Source organism: Aegilops tauschii, chromosome 2 (assembly GCF_002575655.3).
Source record: "Aegilops tauschii subsp. strangulata cultivar AL8/78 chromosome 2, Aet v6.0, whole genome shotgun sequence".
NCBI lineage: Eukaryota > Viridiplantae > Streptophyta > Magnoliopsida > Poales > Poaceae > Aegilops > Aegilops tauschii.
The window spans coordinates 643,577,930-643,593,695 of record NC_053036.3 but is presented as its reverse complement, the minus strand read 5'-3'; the positions used below and the strand labels follow the sequence as shown (position 1 = coordinate 643,593,695).

Sequence of the window (15,766 nt, the reverse complement as noted above, 5' to 3'; positions counted from 1 at the left end):
ACCTCTCAAAACAATTCCTTCAGCAAGGCAATTATCAGGCACAACCAATGAAGGTCAAACCTTAGGTTTTCACCCTGAAAGTCACGGCTCGGCACCCACGGAGCACCACCAAAAATGAACTCTTCCAGTGCCACCCCCACTTGACACTGCTGCTCCTTAGAGTTACCAAACACCTGGCTGACTCCATCGCCTCGAAGGCTCAGTCCGTCTAACTGATCCTTCGATCGCAGGCCCCATGACCTTCTCCACAGCCGTCTACACCATAGAAATCGAGAAGCCGACATGTCCCATGTTGTCAACAAACAATAGAGCTTCGTGCCACGCCGTTATGAATCCTCGTAGGCTGATATGGCGTGCACGACCGAATTCTATACAATACAGATATCTTGGGCAAGATCTCCGGTAGCAGTTCCGGAACACGTCGATGACCAAATCGAGGAGGACCGATCATGTAGGACATTGTCATGCTGCGAAAAGAACACAAGGACATCCATCATTATTTTCATGGCAGCAGGCCCCCACGCTGCCCCGATCCAGCCCGCCGCCGCCTGCCTGCCAACATCCATGGCCTGAAGCCTGCAAATCAGAGCCCCAGGTTGCATTAGCCGACGAGGCACACGACTCACCCGCAACTTTGGGTTGAGCTCCATGAACCCACGCAGATCAGATCGGGGGGATCGACAGACCAATCCATCGCTGCAAGCCGAGGCACACCACCGGGCGGATAACCCCACCACACATGTCACCGAGTAGTGCCGTCACCGCAAGATCGGAGCCTCCCCGCCACCAGATCGGAGGCGCGCCGCCGCTAGGGAGGGAGAAGTGTCGCGCCCATGGAAGGCCCCGACGCCGTCGGCACTGCACGAGCTCCGCCTGTCAGAGACCCTCGGCAGCGGCGAGGTAGAGGGGCTGGATGGGAGAGTCAGCGGCCAGCTGGACTAGGGGGTATAAAATAATTTCGTGTAATGAATGTATGATTAAAATAATTCATAGAAATGATATTAATTGGTGTTTAAAATGACTATTCGTTGAAACTAGATAGTTGAATGGGAATTGAGGTGAAAAATATGTGACAATATTTCTCTTTCCATCCATAGTAGAAACACACATGAGATGGACGCATGTGACTATTCCGGTGGAGAGCCATGACCATTCCAGTCCTAAGAGTATAGATGTACCACTTCTTCTTTGGTAGCCGGCTGGAAATTGGAGAGCTAGCCTCCTCATTTTCTTCATTTGATGTTGAACGCGTAAACGTGTCAGCTAACGTATCGGTCCATCTTTGCTCTAAGAGCATCTCCACTCGTTGGCACCCCCAGGGAGGCATTTCTTTCGCCCCTTGGGGGGCTGCCGGCGAATTTTTTTGCCTGGGGGCGTAAATCTTTCCACTCGTTGCGCCCCCCCCCCCCCCCCCCCAGGAGCAGTGTTGAGGCTCAAGTAGGCAGCGGCATTTCATCGAGCAGGTCACAGGCGATGCCGTGGGCACGCTCCGGTGCATACAGGCCCTGCTCGCGGCGCAGTCCCTCCATTTGGAGGGGTCAGGGGAGGAAGCGAGTCCGGCGAGGTCGTGCTCCATGTACTCGAAGACGGGGTAGATGCTGGCGGAGGAGCGGGAGGTGATGAGGCCGTGGATGCTGATCATGTCCGCGCTGCCCCACGGCATGCTGCTGGACTGCCGGTGCGCGGCGGGGTGCCGGTGCGCGGCAGTGTGCCGCCGCTGGCGCCGCGTCGTGTCCCGCGCGCCCGGCCTCCCCGCCCCGCCACTTCGGCTTCTTCCGCAACCACGGCCCGTACGCGCTGCCGCCGTTCGTCCTCACCGCGGGCGTCGCGCTCGCGCCCCATCAACGGCGTCGGGTGCGCGTCCACTGGCGACACAGGAGGAGGAGGAGGAGGAGGGGGAGGAAGAGGTGCCGGTCGCTTCGCCGCTGATACTGCTGCGGAGGTCGCTGCTGCTGTGTAGCAGCGTGCGCGCCGAGGATGGCGCCGACACCGCGGCTGCGGGGATGCAGATAGGGCGGCAGCAGCAAGAGCAATACGCGGAGCGTGGCGGAGCGCGCGGGCGCCGTGGGCGCGGGTGGGCTCGCGGCGGGGGCAGGTCGTGGACCTCGCCAGGGAGGGCGCCGACGTCGGCCTCGCCACGCTGGAGTACATCCACATGCACAAGACGGCGTGGCTCCTGGAGGCCGCGGCGGTGTGCGGCGCCATCGTCGCCCCGCCGCCTCCCCGCACCGTCCGCCGTGGCCTCGCCCCTGGCCTGCACCCCACACCTCGCGCCCCGCACCCCGCCGTGGCTGCCCGCCCTGATGTGCCCGTGGATGGAGAGAAGGAGAAGAGAAGAGAGAAGCACGTGGATGGGCCCCGGAGGAAAAGTGAGAAGAGAGGGAGTGGGAGGCTGACGGCGGGCCCAAGGCATGCAAAACGGTCTCTCTCCTCCCCCAGCTGCCTCCCGGGATCCTGGGTTTGGGGTGGGCTCGCCGGCCGTATTTTTGCCCAAATCCGGCGATAATTGAGGTCGTGGGGCGTGACTGGTTCTTTTTTTTTGCCGCCGGCGACGAAAAAGTGCTCTTGGGAGCCTTTCTGGGAGCCGGCTGGAGATGCTCTAAGCATGCTTGCTCGCTGATGGTCACACAGAGCTGGTCCGACTCTAAACCTCCTTTCCTGCTCACCGGCCTGCTATTGGCTGATTGTGGCAGGAGCTCATTTGTTGAACGAAGATATCAAAGTTTGACGCGAAAAGAGAAAGAACATGATCGCGTGCGCACGCCAAAACGACTCCACAAGTCCAACCCCCAAGGCCGATGAGAATATTCCACCCCAGCTGTGTGGTTCAGGAGTGTACTATTTGAACGCAACGGAGAGGCAGTCCTCCTCATCATTTCGTAGCACAACAGAACATGCATAGCGGCGTCGGATCAGCGGCAAGAAACCGCCGCGACGCTCTACTTTTCCTCCTCGATCTTTCATCTTGACCTTCACGCACACCCTACAAAACGAGACGATACATAGGTGCTATCTATAGTCCATCTTCAGCTAGCTAGAGGTCGATCGACCATGGCGATCGCATTGGCAGCCTTCCTGCAGCTGCTGCTGCTACCGCTCCTCTCCCTCGCCGCTGTCTTCCTCCTCCATGCCCGTGCGTCGTGGAGACTCCACAAGGGGGCGGCGCCCTACCCGCTGCTCGGCCACCTGCCGCAGTTCCTGGCGAACCGGCACCGCATCCTGGACTGGGTCACCGAGGTGCTCGCGCGCCAGCCCACCTGCACGCTCGTCTTCCACCGCCCGGGCGGCGAACGGGGCGTCATCACCGCCAACCCCGCCAACCTGGAGCACGTCATGCGCGTCGCCTTCCACAACTACCCCAAGGGCCCGCGCTTCGCGTCGGCGCTCCACGACTTCCTGGGCCGGGGCATCCTCAACGTCGACGGCCATGCGTGGCGCGCGCAGCGCAAGGCCGCCAGCTACGAGTTCAACACGCGCTCGCTGCGCCTCTTCGTCGCCCGCACCGTGCACCGCGAGCTCCACGGCAGGCTCCTCCCGCTCCTGCGCCGCGCCGCCGGCTCCGGTTGTCGGCTCGACCTGCAGGACACGCTCGAACGATACGCCTTCGATAACATCTGCCGCGTCGCCTTCGACCACGACCCCCGGCAGCTCCCGGACGGGGACGCAGCCGAGAGCGCCGCGACCAAGAGCACGGCGAGCAGCAGGTTCGCCGACGCGTTCCGCGACGCCGCCAATCTCAGCGCGGGCAGGTTCCGTTACGCCGTCCCGGGGCTGTGGAAGATAAAGAAGGCGCTCAACCTGGGCTCCGAGCGCCGGCTCCGCGAGTCCATCGCCGTGGTGCACGGCTTCGCCGACGGTATCATCCGGTCGCGGCGGGAGGAGATGCGCATGGGCTGCGAGAAGCATGACCTCCTGTCGCGGTTCATGGCGAGCCAGCAGGGCGAGGGCTACACCGAGACGGCCCTCCGCGACGTGGTGATCAGCTTCCTGCTCGCCGGCCGGGAGACCACGTCCTCCGCGCTCACCTGGTTCTTCTGGCTGCTGTCCTCGCGCCCGGACGTGGAGCGCCGCATCCGCGACGAGGTCGCCGCCGTGCGCGCCCGCCGTGCAATCTCCGATCTCAACCGACCCGGGTTTGACCTGGACGAGCTGAGGGAGATGCACTACGTGCACGCGGCCATCACGGAGTCGATGCGGCTGTACCCGCCGGTGCCGGTGAACTCGGTGCAGGCGCGGGCGGCGGACGTCCTCCCGGACGGCACGGCGGTGGGGGCGGGGTGGTTCGTGTCGTACAACGCGTACGCGATGGGGCGGATGGAGTCGGTGTGGGGCGAGGACGCGCGGGCGTACCGGCCGGAGCGGTGGCTGGACCCGGTCTCGGCGGAGGGGACTTTCCGGCCGGAGAGCCCGTTCCGGTACATCGTGTTCCACGCGGGGCCGAGGATCTGCCTCGGCAAGGAGATGGCGTACATCCAGATGAAGTCCATCGTGGCGTCCGTGGTGGAGGAGTTGGAGCTGGCGGTGGACGGCGGCTACACGCCGCGGCAGGTGGCCTCGCTGACGCTGCGGATGGCCGATGGGCTCCCGGTGAGGGTCAAGGCTAGAGCCTAGAAGGAACTGAGTACCATTACGTACGACTGCTAGGACAGGATGGAGGGAAAATTCTGCTTTGAACAAGATTTTCCCCCGTGTAGTGCAGAAGAACGTCCGTGAGTCAAAGATGAATTCCGTGTCCAATAATTCTATTTCTTAGCTACTAGGTACTGTTTATCAATTCCAATGGCACATCTAGGACTTCATGAACAGAGATGCTATACCTTTGTGTGTGTGTGTGTGTGTGTGTGTGTGAATATACATTAAAACTATATACAACATGTGTGTAAATTACATTGGAGTCCGAAATTTGTGCTGTTATATGCTTATTCTTTTATGTATATTATTACAAAAAAATGTAATTTCACTGCAAAGTTGTGTGCAAGTTTTTTTTTTTCATTTCCTTTCTTCTTAAAGGGTAATCCAATGCACCCTTCTTTAGAAAATTTTATTATTTTGAATATGTTTCATTTTTTTATTTCTAAGGGTATTATCAATGCTAATTCATTCCTTCTTAGAAAGCTTCTTTTTTGAAAAGGGTTTTTATCATTTATGCCATCAGTTGTGTCCCACTACTCAGTTTTTTCACTAGGATTTTCAGCTGCTCAAAAGTGCCATCGCTTCGTTAGACACATGCTCAAAAATGCCAGTGGACACCATTATTCTGATCTCAAATCTCTTTTGCCATGTTATAATGACATAAATACCTAGGGACCAACATGCCAACTCTCCCTCTATCTCACTACAATCAAGTGTGGGCCCACTTGATCCCAACAACGTCCTTATTTTTCTGTAAAATCATTCGCTTGCTTACTCCTCACAAGTAGGGCTACACTTATCAATGTGAGATAGAGAGAACTGACATGTGGGTCTAGGCTTATTTTTGTCATATAACATGGTGAACGGGTTTGACGTGAAAATAACAATGTCTAATGGCATTTTTGAGCAAACATCTAACGGAACGATGTCATTTTTGAGATACCTAATGGCATTTTTGAGCAAGCATCTCACGGATCGATGACATTTTTGAGATACCCTCACGTGACGGTTCAATAATCCTCTAGAAATATCACAAATTCAACATGTGCATGGGGTAAATTTCTAGAAGTGCAAGATGTTTCCTGTCTCGGCCGCAGGGCAGCCCACCCTAAGCCTCTGCGTGCGATCGTCGTGGTGGTGGGCGGGGCGGTGCCTTGGTGTCGAGGGTGCTTCCTGACATGGCGCCAAGCGGTGCCCCGGGGTCCTGGTTGCTTCCCGGTTGGTCCGTTTTGTTGGCCGGCGTGGTGTTGGGCGATGATGTGGATGCCGTCGGTGTGTTGGATTATGCTCTCTAGTGTGTTGGATTATGCCGACGTCTGCATTGTTGTGATGCCCTTCGACTCTACTCGTGTCACACAAGCGTCGTGGCGTCGTCTCGACCGCAAGTGACCTTTCGGCTGCACCCACGACATAGGTGGTGTCCACGGCATTGTGTGGTCTCGGATGAGCATTGCCTTTTGATTACGTTCATGGTCATTCTAAGGGTAATATCAATGCCACTAATCCATTTCTTCTTATTTTTTTAAAAAATTCTACTATTATATGGTTATTCTTGCATATTATAAAAACACAATTTTTATGTAAATTATGTGCAGATTTCTTATTATTTTTATTTCATTCTACTTGAAAAGGTAATACTAATGCCACTAATTCATTATTCTTTACAAAACTACCTTTTTATTTATTTTTAGTTTTGTTCATATATTTTTTAAGGCGACACAACCACAAGTATTAGAATTTCAGATCACTCGCAATTTTCTTCTTTTGGTTACCGGGTCAAGGATGGCTAGCCGTCGTGTATTGCTCATAGCGAGCAATACCCTCGGCTCACTCGAGACCTCCTATAGCTGCGAGTGTTTGGTTAACCACGGGAGACTCTGCATGCAGTGATCGGTAGCAGCGCAAATATTTTAAGAAAAATTGTAGCCATGCTATTTATTGCACACTAATATTTGTTGTATCGGTGATATTTTTGAATTATTTGAAAACAATTGGAAAATTTTGATTTTCGTGAAAAAAATGTGAACAAATTTTGAAAGTTCAAAAATTTCAAAAAAAAGCTTAAGGAACATGCAAAATAAATAAATAAAGCGCTGGACCATTTACAAAAAGTTCATGGATTAGAAAAAAGTTCAAAAGATTGAAAAAATGTCACTAATTTGAGAAAGAAAAGTTGATCATGGGCAACAAGTGGGCCCACATAGGACGAGAGCTAGGTAGAAAAGAAAATGCCATCAAGAATCACATTGGCCATTGGATACTAACAAAGGGTTTATGAGCTAAGGGCATGTACAACGCTATACCGTCAGCGGGCTGTAATATGTGCCAAGTAGTTCGGCATGGAAGAGAGAGATAGAGGAGGGAGAAGACGCCCATCTAACATATAAAGCCTGCTAGAGTACCCGCCATTTCAGGGGCATTCGCGGCGCGCGTGCGTTATGGCCGCACGATTTCACAGCAACAGGGATTTTTACGCTGCTGTCAAAGTCGTGGCCGTTAGTCCTCTGTGACTCATTTTTTTTGCTTCCTTGTCCATGACGGGTGGGCCTCAAATGTCTACGGGCCCAGTGTATTGGTGCGTCCCGTGTGCGTCCTGGGTGAGAAAGCGAGAGGCATGGGGCTGGATCATAGTGCGCGGTGAAAACCTAGCCCCCAGTCCCGTTCGTCTCCAAGCAGCCAATCCCTCCACTTCTCGAGCCCCGCTCCCCTCCTCCCCTGGTCTCCACTGCGCCGCCTTCCCCCCTTCACTTTTCTCCTCCTGTGCTCTCGCCCGGGCCAAGCCGAGCGACCTCCTGGCCAGCATCTACTCCATCTTGTTCTTCTCCAGCTGAACAGTGGCGAGCCCGCGGATCTGGCGTCCCGGGAGTGGAAGCGGATCTGGCGTCCCGGGAGTGGAAGAAACGAGGAGGAGCCACCCGATGGGGGAGGAGGTGGCGCCCAGGGGGAGGGGTGGCGGCGGCCCCTCTGCCTACCACCAAGCTCTGGGAGAAACATGGAGGCGACAGGGAGCATGGGAGCGATAGCGGTGACTGGATGCCAGGAACTTGACGAGGTCCATGCCGGCAGCACCCTCGCCCTCAACCTTGCTGGCGGCGTGGCTGTACAAACGACGTCGGTCGATGGTGGTATGGCACCCCATCCCTCCCCTTCCCCCTCTCCCCTCCTCTTTGTTGTACAAATTCCATGGCTCCCCCTACATCGATGGCTGATGCCGACAGCAGCGCCACGACGAGGGCCTTGACTGCGACCACAAGACACTAGGATGTGACAGTAGTGTCCAGAGAAGTAGAGGAGAAGGGCATGGGGAAGTTAGTGATCAGCGACGAGCTTGCCCAGATCGACACCACGCCCGACTCGTCCCTGCTTACGAGCGTGACGTCTGCACATAAGGTGTTCGACATTTTGACCCGCCCAAATCGAACCCTACCGATATACAGGACATCAAGTCAAAATGTATTATCAAACGAAACAAGTTGCAGCTAGCAGCAATTGCTCTACTAGGCCAATGCCATCTCAAACCTGCAATCTGATGCTAGGGATTCACTTTTTTTTTGTGATATTCAGGAGGTTTTATAGTTTGATGTTTTCAATTTAACAATTATGTTTCAGAGGACCCTTGACATCAATGAAATGACCGGGCTTAAATGAGAACAGAACCGTAATGTTCTCGGTCACAATAAGCATGTGTGCTTGAACTACTATTGCAACAATTGTTTGTCGTAACTTCAGTTTGTGCTACAGAATCTGCATTTCATTGTCACTTTTGTGTGTATTTGATTTAGTATCTTTACCCAGGTGCTTGCTAGAGGAGAAGATTAATGGTCCAAAACGGTCATTTCATGATTTACGAGCTTGCGGAGAGGGCATTGGATGAATCCATCAGTTTGAAGCTTAACTAATATATTTCCTAGGTATGCAAAAAACTTTGACCTATATGCATAGTAAATTTGTAGTAGCAGAATTCTTGCTTCTTTGCCCAGAAAGCTAAATAACATGTTTCACATGCATGTAAAAGTTTTAACATGTATGTATAGTAAATTTCTAATAGCAGAGCTTTTGCTTCCTTTCCCAGAATAGAAAATACACCAATTTTTCCAAACTGATCTATCATTCTGTCACCTTAACTTGTCGAAGGCATATACCATCCTATCACAAACCCTCAATAATGTTTCTACTTTAATCCATCCAAGGAATTACCTTTTCCAATGTGTGCAACATTAAAAGCTAGGTGCTAGAATGGCATGGGAACAACAGCCTAAAAACTATCATAGTTGAGTATGGTCACAGCTGGTTCCTAAATGTACCATTGACATGTCTAGACTATGAACTCTTTTTTACCAGCTCTGAGATTTTGCATAGTGATGACTCATGATTAAGATTATTACTGTCAAAAAGAGCCAAACTCATGTTATCATGTACTTTGGATTCCCTTGGTTATCGTTACAGAAGTATCATGTGCACTATTTTATATGAACCGTTTGTATGCATTGGAGTTGCTTGCATGCTGACTTCACCTCCTACTAACTCTCATCCTTGCGAAGGGCTCGTGCATGGCAGCGAGGAGCATGGCAGGTGTTCAGGTCAACCTCTTCCGCAACAGCAACAAGGGTGTCGGTGGTGACAAGGGAGGTGACAGGCAACCAATAGAGCAATGACATTGACCGCGATAGGTCTCTAATCCTTTGTTTATTGCTCGATTCACTTCGCCCCTGCATTGATCTATCATGTTTTCCCAGGTTTATCATTGTGGTTGCAGAGTGGAACAGAGCAACTGGGAAGCGGACATGAGGTAGCTATCTTGATGTGTTCTTGGGATGATTTCCGTTACTTTTTCTTGGTTAATTTCTGGTGGTGGGTCGTGCAGGATTGATGTGCATATCCATTAGTACTTGCTCAAGTGAAATATCTAAATTGTCAACATGGTCATGGTAGAGGGGAAGATGCCGCCTGAATCCTTTAATTTGTAAGTACCTCCTCCTGCTTCTGTTTGAATGTGCTTCAAATTTGGAAGATTCACAAAATGTGGCCACCTTGCTCTAGCGCTTTAAGATTGGAAGATGCAAAAAGGTGAAGTTATTTATTCAGTTGTTCTACTATTACAATATTGCATAAGTGATGCAAGGTAAATAAATTTGTACACATGGTAGGTCATCATTATCTCAATATTCACACAGTCTGAACACCAATCTTGTCCTTTGTTTTTTGTGGTATGTATAGTGGTTTGCTTCCTATATATTTTGTTTGCATCATGCCTTGTATAAGTGTTGTTTCCCTTTAGGTTTGTCCTTTCTATTGTCTGCTTGCGGTGCCTATGTCCAGTTTGTTTGTCTTGCCTGCTGCATCTTATGCTAGATCAGCTTGTTTATGACCATGCATTCTCACTTCTGTTAATGAAAAAAGATGGTACTGCAAGCATCATTCTGTGCAAGAAAAGGTTCTGTGTGTTGTGATTCAGTTCCTTATCCTGCCAATCTATTTTCTCGGGGTCCTTATTTTCTTCTATGTTCCAGGTCTTGTTGCTGTTCTGCCGGCCCGCCGCCTCGTGTGCTGCCTTTCTTCCTGCCAAGGTTCTGCCTTCCTTCTCTAACTTTTCATTGTTTTGCTCATTTCATATACAACATTTTACTCACTCTACCTGTGTGTTCTGTGCGTCATGTTCTGTTTTCGTTATTATTTTCTTCTCATGCTTGCTCTCCTTCTAGCTTATTTTGTGCATGGATTCTGGAAACGACCAAGGACAAGCAACTCAAGCGAAAGATTGCTTCACCTAATCCGGCGATGTTATTCTTCTGAAACATGCTAAAGAAAGGTTGGTACTCTTGGGTAAATCCAGCCTTTTTGATTCATTTGTCTATTGTTCTTATCATACAGGGTGTATCCCAAAATTTTAAAAAATATGCCTCTCGGATCAAAATGTCAGTACGTGAACAAATGGTATAAAAATATAGCCTCTATCAAAAGTTCCCAACGCTTGAGTGGCTGCAACGTGTATGGTAGCAAGTAAGTACTGATGGTGCAGAATGGTTGCAACATTGAGCAACTAGCTGCTTTTGGCTATTTGGCTATTTTGCAACTGTAATTAGGACTTGGTTACTGATGTGTGCCAGTATTAATCTATGTTAGTATTTTTTCATACGACCAGCATTAATCTATGTTGTGATGTATGCCAATTCATTGCTGATGGAGTGCCATTTGCCGAAAATATTTGTATCGTTGCACTCTATTGCTTAGGCCTTTAATCAAGTTAATGTGTTGTTGGTTTCATCCCTGATAACTAGATTGATACATTGTCGTAAACACATTATACTCCTAAAAACACATCTACTAGGCTTATATGCCCAATCTGTATAGTAGCTAGCTTCATCTTAATTCAGTCTCAACGTTGGTAACAATATTTAAAAATAGCACAAATAGGCCCTCCAAACACCATGCATGTTGGGCTCTCTTTCCTACCGAGTTAGATGACAACCATTACAAGGTAAATTGGTCATATAATTTCATTTCACACAATATGTGATAGGGCATCTCCTCAGTTTAAACCGTTCTATATATAAGTTCTTCTACTTTTTTCTTGACTTACAACATTCTCTTCATATAATTTCATTCCACAGAATATGTGATAGGGCATCTTCTCAGTTTAAACCGTTCTATATATAAGCTCTTATACTTGTTTTCTTGACCTGCAACATTCTCTTCATTCTCTTAACATGAAACTCTCTCCACATATGGTCTATTGGACACCATACTTTTCATGTGATTCGGTATTACCTATCAAAGTCATGTAATCAGTAATCAGTGTCGTGGCACACATCTGCTAGCCTTTGATTTTGATCTGTCGCCCATGCCATGTATTTTACATGTTCATCTGTTTGGGCATTAGTGACACCGGTAGTTAGTAGCCGTGTTAATCAAAATCCTAGAAAAGTGTTACATTAAAACTGGTTCGTAAACCGCCTTATGCTAATATTAGTGCTACACGAACTCCAGAATGGTTTATTGATGGTGAATTTCGTGGTGCATCACTGGTCGAACCTCCACGATTTTGTGGCCATACTATGTTATCTGCAATGTTGTAATTCAGATGCCTTGATTAATACACATGTGAATGGGGGTGCTAAACCAGTCATTCCCCTTTGAAAACCGATGCTGCTCTCCATACATATGTATTTTGCTGGTCTCGAATCAGAGACCGCTGATAGTATGCTATTTGGTGCTGTGTTATTTCAAATGTTGATAAAATTCTATATTTTGCATGATTAGTTCAACCTACTGTTTCTTGCAGATGAGAGGGATTGGCAAAAAAGTTTGAGCCTCCTCTTAGAAGGTCGGTGACAATCTTAATGCTTTAGTAAAGACTGTTTTGTGTTTATGATCAAGGCAACATAATGGTTTACTTATTCTGTTCTCTTGGATCAGCTATTTTGCCGTCTGCCATGGCGGACGGCAAAGGCATGAACGGCGGACGGCAAAAGGCTCCGGCAAAGTAGGCTACGGTAAACAGCTACTTTGCCGTCTGCTTCCTGGCGGCTGACGGCAAAGTTTCTACTGTCTTTGCCGTCCGCCGTATGATGTCATCTACACGTCACTACATGGCAGGCCTTTGCCGTCCGCCGCTGACGGCAAACTCTTTGCCGTCTGCCACTGTAGGCAAACTGACCAAATGGGTCAGCTCCCAGGAAGCACAGCTGGATGCCACGTGTCCTCTTTGCCGTCCGCGGCAGACGGTAAAGAGCCCGTTGCCGTCGGTGGCAGACGGCAAAGAGCCTGCATATTGGCTCTTTTTTCTATTTTTTATTAAATCCAACAATTTTCACAGAAAATATATATGGCATATATAGATATATTTCACAAGGCAGAGTTCCATCACATAAGATATATATGACAACAATTTTCACAGCAAACATATAAGATATCCAACATGCATAGTTCCATCATACATACTTCCATCACATAACTTCATCACATATGTTCCATCCAACTACCATGTTCCATCATACATAGCATAGTTCATCCAACTACCAAGATACATGCATAGTTCAACGATACAAAAGAAACAGAGAAAGGGATAAGGAGCACTCCATCTATGCAAGCTTTCGTCAAGTGAATGAAATCTGCAAAATGAAAAATAAGAAAGTTAGAAATAGGTGACTAGAATAAGAAGACTAGAACAAGAAGAGTAGAACAAGAAGAAGACTAGAACAAGAAGAGTATGTCATTTATGAGCTAACTTACGTGAAATGGATCATATATGAGCTAACTAAGTTGAAATGGGTCGTTTATGAGCTAGCTAAGGTGAAATGGATCATTTATGAGCTAACTTAGTTGAAATGGGTCGTTTATGAGCTAACTAAGGTCAAATGGATCGTTTTTGAGGCAACTAAGGTGAAATGGATCGTTTTTTAGCTAACTAAGGTGAAATGGATCGTTTTTGAGCTAACTTAGGTGAAATGGATCATTTATGAGCTAATTTAGTTGAAATGGATCTTTTTGAGCTAACTTAGGTGAAATGGATCATTTAAGAGCTAATTTAGGTGAAATGGATAGTTTTTTAGCTAACTTGGTGAAATGGATCGTTTATGAGCTAAATTAGTTGAAATGGATCGTTTATGAGATAACCTAGGTAAGATGGGTGATTTTGGAGTTAACCTAGTTGAAATGGGTCATTTTAAAGCTAACGTAGGTAAAATGGATCATTTAGGAGCTAATCTAGGTAAAATGGGTCATTTTTGAGCTAACTTGGATGAACTGGATCATTTATAAGCTAACCTAGGTAAAATGGGTCATTTTAGAGCTAACTTAAGTAAAATGGATCGTCTATGAGCTAACTAAGCTAATTAAAGCTAAGTCTAGGTCTTTATGCATGTGTTAAGCAAAACACTAGATAAACTTACCAAGATCCAGGAGGTGTAGGAGCGGGGTGGCTCGTGTCGGTAGCTGGAGAAGGATCGTGCGATGCTTGTCTGGAGTTACGCTGCACCAAAGATCATTTCCAATGTCTTGTTAGCATGATGACACTCAAATGTTAAGACTAGCAAGTAATGTCCATTCAAATAAAACTCACCGTGGTCCCAGGAGCAATCATTGGCATCGGTGGAGCGGTCTGACCTGTCTTCTCGCACACAGACTGCACATTTGGTTTCGACGACTCAGTCATACTAGTTAGTAATGAGACAAACACTACATGAATGTTTTGGCTAATCTGCAGAAGAAACTTACCACAAGGAGCTCGTACATGGCCCTTGCCTGCATGTCATTCCGTGCCCTCTCCTCCTCCATCATCTTTGTCGTCCTCTCCTCCAACTCCCGCTGCCTCTCCGCCGCCTCCGCCAGAAGTTTCTCCGTTCGATCTCTCTCACTCTGTATAGCAGCCTGCAACACCACTCACATGACCATTTGTAATCATTGATGGAAGCGCACACAATGTAATGGAGAAAGATAACTGAGTACGTATCACTAACCTTGATGGCGAGTTGCACTGGCCGTTCACGAGGCCTTATCTCAGGAGCGGAGCTCGACTGGCGCGCCTTGATCTCCGGGAGAGTGCTAGGACAACAGATAAGTCCATCTCCAATGGCTATGGAGCCATGGGACCTCCCGCCACCATATATCATCACCAGCTCTGGATCAATGGGACCCTGGCTCGGGTTAAAGTCCTCCCCTTTCCTCGCCTTCCCCTCATCTCTATATCTCACGAGCTTTTTGTGGGAGGAGATGTTGGTGAAGTTGTTTGCATCATCGAGGTCAGACTGAGAGAAAGCCTTGACTTTCTTGAAAGAGGCAGTGTGGGCCATGGCATACAGGTCGTACACCTCTGGCACCTTATCCACCTTATTGTGGCGTGCCTGAAAGAGAGAAACAATGTAAATTAGTAATTAAAGGGCTCAAGCTAGCATGATGAATGAATTGCATGAATCATGAAGCAAACCACATACCCAGTTGCGCCCGAACTGATATAAGTTGGAGCTGCCTTGATGGTGTGGCACACCTTTCATTTGGGCACGTTTGTCCTTGGCCTCGTTGTGGAGGGCTAGCCATTCTTTTGAGCACCACTCATCGACCAACACCTCCCAACAATCCATCCGATCCGCACACCATCTCGGAGGCGCCTAAGTTAGCAAATAGAAACTTGAGCGCTACGGCTAAGAATTACTAAATGAAGGAACTTAAGTAGAAGGCCTTAAGAATTACCTTCATGTACTGCTCCTTACTCAGGAACTTATCGCGGCACGCCGGCTTTGTCTTCTTGATACCACGCAAGGCGTAGTAGTCTTGAACAGCCTGCACCCGAGCCTCGTGCCGTAAGTTCTGGAGTAGGCGCTTGCAGACGTTCTCGATAACATGTGCTGCGTCCTCCTCGTATCCCTCCTCACACCTGTAGAATGTCTGCAATCAGATGAGACAATATTGATTAGTACAATTAATAACTAGCTAGTTGAAGATTTTTAAATGTGTAAAGGAGAAATTACCCAGAACGTCCTGATCACCATGTCTGCCCTCGTGTCGCACACGACACCGTCGATAATGACATCCGGCGGGGCCGGGGCAGCCACGTAGTGCTCCCAGCTCAATCCAAGCTCTGGAAGCCGACCCTCACCAGGCAACGTGACAAACCCCGGGAAGTTTTGCCGGCAAAGAACTCCAAGGACGAAGTTGGGCCGGCGGACACTATGATGGTGGTCCCAACCCCTACAGCATGACAAGGCCAACGCATTAGTTATTTGAAGAAACGTGAATGCACAAGGTACAAAAATATTAAATGCACTTATGTACCTCTCCCCATCAGGGAAAATCAACCACCTCTGCTCGCGGGTCGCCGGCACGGACGGGAGCCGTGTAGCACCACGCTGGTAGACGGTGCCCCCCTCCTCCTCAAGATCAGTCGGCTCCCCGCCATCATCAGCATGGCCACTCGGCTCCTCGGGCTGATCCGGCCAGGTACCCCATCCGGACGTGTGCCGGGTCGGGGTCGGGGTGCCGTGTCGGTGTCGGGGTCGGGGTGTCGGTGTCGGGGTCGGGGTGTCGGGTCAGGCTCGGGGTCGGGGTCGGGGTGCCGTGTCGGTGTCGGGGTCGGGGTCGGGGTCGGGGTGTCGGGGTCGGGGTCTAGGGGTCGGGGTGTCGTGTCGGGGTGCCGGGT

The 15,766-nt window shown here is 49.4% G+C and overlaps 1 protein-coding gene across 1 annotated transcript; it reads left to right on the top strand.

Moving 5' to 3' along the window:
- The first annotated feature begins 2,568 nt into the window (after nucleotides 1-2,568).
- On the top strand, nucleotides 2,569-6,555 carry LOC109765917 (cytochrome P450 CYP94D108-like). The gene has a single exon (XM_045233831.1). It carries the CDS (start codon nucleotides 3,052-3,054, stop codon nucleotides 4,609-4,611), a length of 1,560 nt encoding a protein of 519 aa, XP_045089766.1. The 5' UTR covers nucleotides 2,569-3,051; the 3' UTR covers nucleotides 4,612-6,555.
- The last annotated feature ends 9,211 nt before the right edge of the window (nucleotides 6,556-15,766 follow it).

What these genes read in the sequence shown, in the direction of transcription:
- LOC109765917 (XM_045233831.1), top strand. Translation starts at nt 3,052, where the DNA reads ATGGCGATCGCATTGGCAGCCTTCCTGCAGCTGCTGCTGCTACCGCTC.